Source organism: Opisthorchis viverrini, assembly GCF_000715545.1.
Source record: "Opisthorchis viverrini unplaced genomic scaffold opera_v5_171, whole genome shotgun sequence".
NCBI lineage: Eukaryota > Metazoa > Platyhelminthes > Trematoda > Opisthorchiida > Opisthorchiidae > Opisthorchis > Opisthorchis viverrini.
The window spans coordinates 81,777-90,429 of record NW_008751829.1 but is presented as its reverse complement, the minus strand read 5'-3'; the positions used below and the strand labels follow the sequence as shown (position 1 = coordinate 90,429).

General features: G+C 44.7%; 2 protein-coding genes across 2 annotated transcripts in view; one reads left to right on the top strand and one right to left on the bottom strand.

The window, feature by feature from the left end:
- The window catches only part of T265_07472 (hypothetical protein), a gene marked incomplete at both ends in the record, with an annotated part of 16,088 nt that extends 13,384 nt beyond the window's left edge, over positions 1-2,704 (bottom strand). The window contains 2 exons of the mRNA XM_009173005.1: positions 2,102-2,537; positions 2,569-2,704. Of these exons, the coding sequence (XP_009171269.1) occupies positions 2,102-2,537; positions 2,569-2,704 (572 nt within the window). The remainder of the gene's footprint in view (positions 1-2,101; positions 2,538-2,568) is intronic.
- Positions 2,705-5,420: 2,716 nt separating this feature from the next.
- T265_07471 (hypothetical protein) lies at positions 5,421-5,717 on the top strand (the record flags this gene model as incomplete). Its single annotated transcript, XM_009173004.1, has 1 exon — positions 5,421-5,717. One exon carries the CDS (start codon positions 5,421-5,423, stop codon positions 5,715-5,717), a length of 297 nt encoding a protein of 98 aa, XP_009171268.1.
- Positions 5,718-8,653: the final 2,936 nt, after the last annotated feature.

Sequence of the window (8,653 nt, the reverse complement as noted above, 5' to 3'; positions counted from 1 at the left end):
TCGTCCTTATTGATTGACACCCCTGGAAATATTCTTGCACTTCTGACAGGAAATTAGGGGTTCCTTGGTACAAAGCATCCCACTATTTGAAATCGGATTATTTCCCGGCTGTCTCCGTTTTCCACTGCCTCCTAAACGAAGAAGATTCAAATGCGCCGGCTAATCCCACATCATCACGTGTCACATTCTTTTTGAAGGCCAGCAGATTTTGTTGCAGAAAGCCTTAACTGACCCTATGAGTGGCCTATACACTCCAACGCATGGGGAGCCACCCCCAGGGAAGGAATGTCACTCCCACTGAAGACCGTGGGTTCAGACTGTTGGAACATTTTTCTCTTCCGTGAATAGCTCAGTTACTCGTTATTCTACCTTGCACCTTGGCCCCTAGATGCCCCTCCCCCAACCAGGCGGTTTATTGAGCGGTCGGATGATTGGTCCACATATTGTATGGGTACTATCTTCCCGATTAAAGTGCTTATCAAGACCTAATACACTACTCATAAGGTTGCTGGATAATTCTCAACAACCCACGACCCGTTTGACCCTTCTTGGGGTTCATCAGGTAGGCGGCCTGGTGCAGCACATTCAGTTGCCTTGATGCTTTATTGCGAAATGATGGCATAGCTGTATGGTTCAATAGCTATGTGCGGATAAAATCGGCAGCCATCTGAATGCGACCAGCTATTTTTGTTGCATGGGTGTACCACGTTTGTCGACAAGGCGTGTGGTCTTGGTCTTCGTTCCTTAGGACAGAACGAATTCTGCCTTTCGATTTGCTGTGGATCACCTGTACCCTTGAACTCCTCGATCAGCTCTACTATTCAAATGGGCATCCTGTTGATCAACATAAGTTTGGAGGTTGCGAAGTTAATCCTTGTTGAACCACCCTTTCTAGAAGTTTTGTCTTTTCGACAAATCCTTACCCTTCATTTACTGTACCCTCCGTAGCCTCTAAGATAACGAAAATACAGGTTGTACGTTTTCTACCCCTTCTGGGAAGTAATTTACCTACCTCTCATTTACCTCTCATCATTCACCGTCACACCTTGCGCAACTTTTTAGCACCGTGCCTCTTACGCGACTCTTTGGAATTTGTGTTGTCCTCTACTTCAGGTCAGTACATCCTCAAAAGTGTACTCGTTGAATGCTGATAAGTCATTTGTCAGTGCTCCGTTGTCTGGGAGCGTTGATCATTTGTGTGACTTTATTATCAGTGAGAACGTCTATTTACTGTTAGCAGTTAAACTTCTCAAAGGTATAGACATAATGGACTACTCATAAGGTTGCTGAAAACTCTCCGTCAACAATTTTCTGAGTAGTGTATTAAACCTATACAATGTATCGCGATATCTTGAATATGGCACCAGGTGAAACATGAGGCGGCCTGGCTCAGCACAAACGAGAGATTCACCTGGGTTCCAGGTAGATCTGGTATGCGAATGAGATACCTTTTTATCGCGTTCATAAACTACTCACCTTATCTCTGGAGGTCAGACTCATGGGCAAACAAGTAGTGTCGCTTCTGGTATTCCACTAATCTCAAATCTGGCTAACAACTTCCTGTCTGAATCACGATTAGGAGCGTCCTTACTTGCAAGTTTTTTTGTCACTTTTTCATTTGTTAAGAACATTTTAGCTTTCATAAAAGAAAACTATTCACTAGGTTGCTGAAAACTCTTCGACAGCCCACGACCGGTCTCGCCGTCCAGTTTGGGCTCAACAGGTAGGCGCGAGTTTCCATCAATCTTATGTTCTACTTGAAACCAAATTCCACGGAATTAGCGAAATACACTGATTTGCAGGCCAATTTGGTTTTGCGAGGGACTCACCTGGAACCCAGCCGCCTCACGTTTTTCAGTTGATACGATATTCAGGATATCACGATACATGTATGGACGTAATACAATACTCATAAAGTTGTTGCAAACTCTTTGACCGCCCACGGCCATTTTCGACCTTCTTGGGTCTCATCAAGTAGATGCAGCATTGATCAGAGATTCAACTTGGTTCCAGCTGTGTTTTCCTTGTTTCCTAATGCGATCATTTCAAGCAGTTTCTCTAACAGATGAGCCCTGTTCTGGTACCCTTGAATCTCACTCACGATTGGTCGGAGTCCAACGTGAAAGAAAACCTGCCTTTGGTCGGTTCTTGTGGGCAGGTGAATGTGACCTCGGTGTGTGCTTGCGTGAACAAGGATACGCTTGTGCCGTCATCATCATCCTCATCATCATCATCATCATTATCATCGTCATCATCATCATCATCATCATCATCCGAATCATCCGAATCATCATCATCATCCTCATCGTCGTCATCATCATCATCATCCTCATCATCATCATCATCCTCATCATCATCGTCATCATCATCGTCGTCGTCTGTGAGAACCATATACTTGCCGTGCAGTGGTATAGTAGTCACGGTTTCGTTCGCCGATGATTTGGGGCGCTGGACTAGATAGCTGCGCGTTGGAAGTGGTAGCCAATTAAAATTGCGTATACAATTAATGATGTCAGCGTACTTTTCATTGAGGAGACCTGAACTGAAGCTGTGTGCATTGAAGGCAACAGCTCGGATTCAAGGGCTCCATTGAGGAAATGGCCGGGCTACATCTGGCCATGTCCGTAACCGTGTTGGTGTCCCCATCCAGAGAGATGGCAATGATCAGAGCATCTGTTGCAATGAAGAAAAGGTTAGAGACCATGGATTTGGGCCAATCAGTACCAGGATTTTGGCTAACTGAACTATTTTCAGTTCGGACAAACTGAACTGACCGTCAGCCGCACCGGTTCGAACTTGGTCACTTCATCCAACCAAACGGACTTCCTGTTGATTTCATTTCTAAAACACCACGAATGCCAACGGCGCTCATCCGTGTAGCACTCCCAGGTTTTTCGGAACTGAGCGGTGGTATGTAAGCACACCAATGTACTGCGTTGTGTGTGCGTCAGCCCGGTTTAGCGTGACTGAAATTCCAACACCCAGTGCTCTTTGTCTTTTGGGTTTTCGCCTGCGTAAACCGGAAGCCTAATCCGTCCGTCAGGACATTGGCCGACTGCACCTGTGTGTCCGAATCAGTTCAGTTGCTCGTTCTGTCAAGATAATGGAGCCCTCGTTCGGAGATGATTTCACGCTCCGAAAGGGATAAAACGAAACGGATAAATCACCTCGCTTCGGCCATATTTACAGGCGGTACGGTGACCACCAAAATACATCACGACTCTGTTTCGATCGTCTTTGAAAAACCGCACCAGTTGATTGTACGAACAGTTGGCACAACGCTGCCGCAAAACTAGGCTGTTGATGTGAGGTGGCAGTTGATCTGTTTTCCGAACTTGCCGATGTTTCATCGTGTATGATTGGTAATCAATCCAACTGGAAAAAAGTCAGCGGTATGCTGTAGAAGCTCGGTAGTTTCTGTTTTTTTGTCCCCTAATAGCGAGCAGAAACTGGGTGACGGTGGGGTTCCAAGTGACTGGTGCTTTCCAGCAGATTACACCTTGTCTGCACAGGCCTCTACCCTTCAAGAAAAGACAGGAGCTCATCGTGGTATGACAGTCTGTGTGCCTCCGTGACCCATTGAGCTATAAAGGGGAAGGTGCGTCCGTACGACACTTGTAGAGCCTTTCATAGCAGTTTATTCAATTGTAAAAGGTTTGAACACCAGTCTCCTGGCCATCCAGGTTGAGAGTTGAAACATGTTCAGCGTCTTCAATGTTTGGGACCGGACTGGGTTGTTATCCTTTCAAAGGGCGTAGAACTGGTAAAAGCGTTTTCGGAAAAGTATGGTAACAATCGGTGGACTGATTGCGGGGCAACGTCCCGCTTTTGACACAAAAGCTTCGTCAAGCCAAGTGTGACTGGTTACGAGGTTTGTCAATATTTAAGGCAGAAGGAGAACCAATAAGCTAAATCAAACTAAAGCTGTGTTAGGCATCGGCCAAGGGACCGATCGAGGGATTTTGTGTGTAGATGTCTCCATCGGTCTAACATTAGGTGACGATGATCATGATGATGATGATGATGATGACGATGATGATGAGGATGATGATGATGATGATGATGATGGCGATGATGGTGATGATGATGATGATGATGACGATGATGATGAGGATGATGATGATGATGATGATGATGGCGATGATGGTGATGATGATGATGATGATGACGATGATGATGAGGATGATGATGATGATGATGATGATGGCGATGATGGTGATGATGATGATGATGATGACGATGATGATGAGGATGATGATGATGATGATGATGATGGCGATGATGGTGATGATGATGATGATGATGACGATGATGATGATGATGGCGATGATACGCCCAACCTGGCCCCAGAACACACTCAAACCTTTAGACGAAGTTGATAATGTCTTTTCATTGTACGATCTCCATGTCCGTCATCGGGCCTGTTCCAATGTATTCGGTCCCTGTACACTTGTTGACACTCCCCTCCTGCACACAATCCTATTGATGCGCACTTGACTTGACTGCCTGATATTCCTCAGATGTCCCAAGCGGAAGTTCTCAGCGCGTCCTCGTGGCATTTCTTAGTCGGTAGCGTCTGGTACTACCACCGAAAACCCAGCGCGTCCTCGTGGCATTTCTTAGTCCTCTACTTCTAGATCGGTAGCGTCTGGTACTACCACCGAAAAAAGATTTTCCTGTTATGCTTAATGTCTTGGGTACCGAAGCTTCATAAGTTTCAAGCAGAGCATAAGGTTGACAGAAACTCGGGGTGTGGGCCTACCTGATGAGCCCGAACTGGAGGGGCGAAACCGGCCGTGGACTGTCGACGAATTTTCAATAACCTCATGAGTAGTACATTACAAAGACATAGGCTTCTTATCGACATCTTCATTGTTTTAAGAGACCAATTTCCCCGTTTTTTTGGGTAGAAAACAAAAAAAATTATGCACTATACTGAAGACAATGTCTTCAATGGGGAGACGTTTTGAGACAAAGAAGGCCTCCACTGCGGTTGAAACTGAAGAGGAAACGCTTTCTGATTGTTGTAACTTGTGTACAGCGATTACTCAACCAGTTTAAAAACAGGCTTCAGATCAAGGTGATGCAAACTCCGCAGCTGGTGTGCGTATGAGCACAAACGATGCAATACAGTCATCAAACTATAGCAAAGAAACCGCCTACGAGTGTGAAATGCTTGTGTCAAACGTCAAACAACTGCAAAGGTCAATGGGTCACATGAACACCGCACCAGAACACTGGTTTTCCAACTGAGTAATTTACTTCCCAAAGGGGGAATAGTACACAAGAGCTCCCCGTTCCGTTTATCAAAAGTACAGCTGATACAACAACCAACCCCAATAAGGAAGACTGTTTTTTGCTGGACTCGATCCGTATCAGCCAAGATTTGAGCATTGCACACGTAAACGGCGCGTTCCACTATGAGGAAGGATGAAGCTTCCAGTAGTCATCGATCGGTCAACTTTGGCCAGATGATAAAGTCAGCGGTTCTTTATAGCCCAGAGTTAATCGGTCAACCATGTTACGATAGTGTGAATGAATCACGTTTGTGCAAGAGCACCGATTATCTGAAAGATACTACTAAGACCCCCTCCACCCCACGGATAACCGGTGCCCTTGTAGAGGAGCCGTTTTGGGATCTCTTGGAGTTAGGGGGCAGTACCTGTGATACCCTGAGGAAGTTGGGAATGGTTAATTTTCCTAAGATGCGCGACTGAGTAGACTGCACAAACCTTCAAGACTTTCATTCATTTGGTTGGGTATGAATATTCTTACTATTTCGTGTTCCGTTAGCTATCTCTACGCACCTGAACAAGCAAGCAGGTTGGTGGCAATTCACGAAGATACGACAGCATGAGAAGTACTTTTTCGCGGACACTGTAAGCGCGATGACAGCAACAAACGAGTCCGACCTTGGTTCGTCCATAATCACACTGTGTGTGTGCGCGCGCGCACGTGATTCGATCAATGACTGACACATTGAAATATCCTGTCAGTACTACATCATGTTGCTGCCAAGCATCGGCGAATGTGGTCATCGTTGACGACATCGAGAGCTGACAAGCCTGGCATTTCGTGTCAGAGACAGGTCTTTTCAATTCTTTGCATTCAACCCACTGACCTTCAGTTAATCGATCTTCCACCGAGCCAACTATTCAATCTGTCGACATCAATAGGTTTAGCCGCCATCAATGACACCAGTGGAACGGCATAAACATGTGAGAACATGCACTTCTGAAAACCGGAGTGTGACAGTTAATCGTTATTGAATAAGGCGTTATTCTAGCAAACAGTTGGAGGGAGCAGCTGGGCTAAAAGGGGACTCAGGACTGCAGACACCTCACTAAAGTTTGGCTACAATCGAACAAAAACCCTATTGGTCACCACATACAAGCCACAAAAGGCGCTCAGAGGACCGCTGTAAGGTTACTAATGATCGAATTGAGAAGGCAGCTCATTTCATCGGAAATAGCCCATCTGACAAACTGCTTGTGATGAAATTTCGTCACAAAGAGAAACTATTAGGTATTGCAAGCCACCTGAGTGAGCCAGTGGAAACAAGGTTTCGGTTTATACACTACTCATAAGGTTGCTGAAAACTCTTCGACAATCCACGACCAGTTTCGTACTTCTTGTGGCTCATCAGGTAGGCGCAGTCCCCGAGTTTCCGTCAACCTTATGTTCTACTTGAACCCAAAGTGGACAGATTTCGACAAATACACTCATTTGTATGATGGGAGACTCACCTGGAACCCAGGTGGATCTCTCGTTAATGATATATCGCGATATCTCAAATATCGTACCAGCTGAAACATGGGTTGGCCCGGTGCAACACATTCAGTTGCCTGGAAACATCACAAAGGAGAGATTCAGCTGGGTTCCAGGTGAGTCTCCCGTCAAAACTGAATCGATATGCAAATGAGTGTATTTGTCGAAAGCTCTCAGTTTCTTTGACGGAAACCCTACTCAGAAGTTTGCTGAAAACTCTGAAACACCACATGCTTAATTTCGTCTTGAAATTGTCAGGCGGGTGCGGTTTCCAATTTCCCGTAAACCTTATTTTCTACCTGATCCCAAAAGGGATGCGATTCTCTGAATTATACTTATTCGCAAACGAATTTGGTTTTGAAGGGAGGCTCAACTGAATCTCAGCTCAATTTCTCGTTTATGATATTCTTAAATTGATTGTTTCACCCCAAGTCGCAGTTTGGATGACATTGGATACATTGCCTTACATTCCCCAGGGGGAATACACTACTCATAAAGGTGCTGAAAACTCTTCGGCAGTGAATAAATGAGAAATTAAGCCGGGATTCAGTTTACTCTCCTGTTAAAATAAAATTAGTTTATCAGTGAATGTTGTTCTTTAAGTTAGTACAGTTTGGGTTCAAATAGAACCCAAGAAATCTGCTTGTACGATGAGCCGATTGTCGGCGACTGAACAGTTTGTTGCAACTTTATGGGTATTCTGTTCCGTCAAGAAAATTTCCCAAGGTGTCTTGAAGATCACGTGACCAACTGAAGCATGAGCCGACCTTTGTGCAGCACAGTAAGTTGAAGAATATCATAAGCGAGGGGTTCAGCTGAGGTTCAGTTGAGTATCTCGTTAACACCAGACTAGTTTCAAGCTTTTTTTGGTGGCACAATGGGATTGGAAGAAACGGTAAAAACTAAAACAACAAAATGTCCCATCGATGTGGACGGTTTTTTCTCGTTTATGATATTCTTAAATTGATTGTTTCACCCCAAGTCGCAGTTTGGATGACATTGGATACATTGCCTTACATTCCCCAGGGGGAATACACTACTCATAAAGGTGCTGAAAACTCTTCGGCAGTGAATAAATGAGAAATTAAGCCGGGATTCAGTTTACTCTCCTGTTAAAATCAAATTAGTTTGTTGTTGTTCTTTAAGTTCGTACAGTTTGGGTTCAAATAGAACCCAAGAAATCTGCTTGTACGATGAGCCGATTGTCGGCGACTGAACAGTTTGTTGCAACTTTATGGGTATTCTGTTCCGTCAAGAAAATTTCCCAAGGTGTCTTGAAGATCACGTGACCAACTGAAGCATGAGCCGACCTTTGTGCAGCACCAGTAAGTTGAGAATATCATAAGCGAGGGGTTCAGCTGAGGTTCAGTTGAGTATCTCGTTAACACCAGACTAGTTTCAAGCTTTTTTTGGTGGCACAATGGGATTGGAAGAAACGGTAAAAACTAAAACAACAAAATGTCCCATCGATGTGGACGGTTTCTTTTGGGAACGACACAAACTATAGTCTACTTTCTGCACCGTGTACACTGATTGGCACGTTCCGGCCGGTCCAGTCAATAAATTTCTGAACTACCTAGTTGTGCCTGAGTAATGACTACAAAACGAGGGATGACGCAAATCTGTTTTTTTTTCTGGTCCTTCCAATTCGCTGTTTGTGGGTCACAACTGTGCGTGAGACCCGGATCACGTGACTGCTTTTAGCAGCAGCCAATCAACTCACTTGTACACACCATACCGGTGCCAAAAAGCAAGTAATCCTGAAAATCGCTTTGCAAGTTCGAAATCTTCATTGCTGTTATCCAGAGTGTGCTAAATTCACCATAATTATCTGCATCCGACTCAACATTGTTTTTTTTCATTTGGAACGTAAAGTGGCGTATCA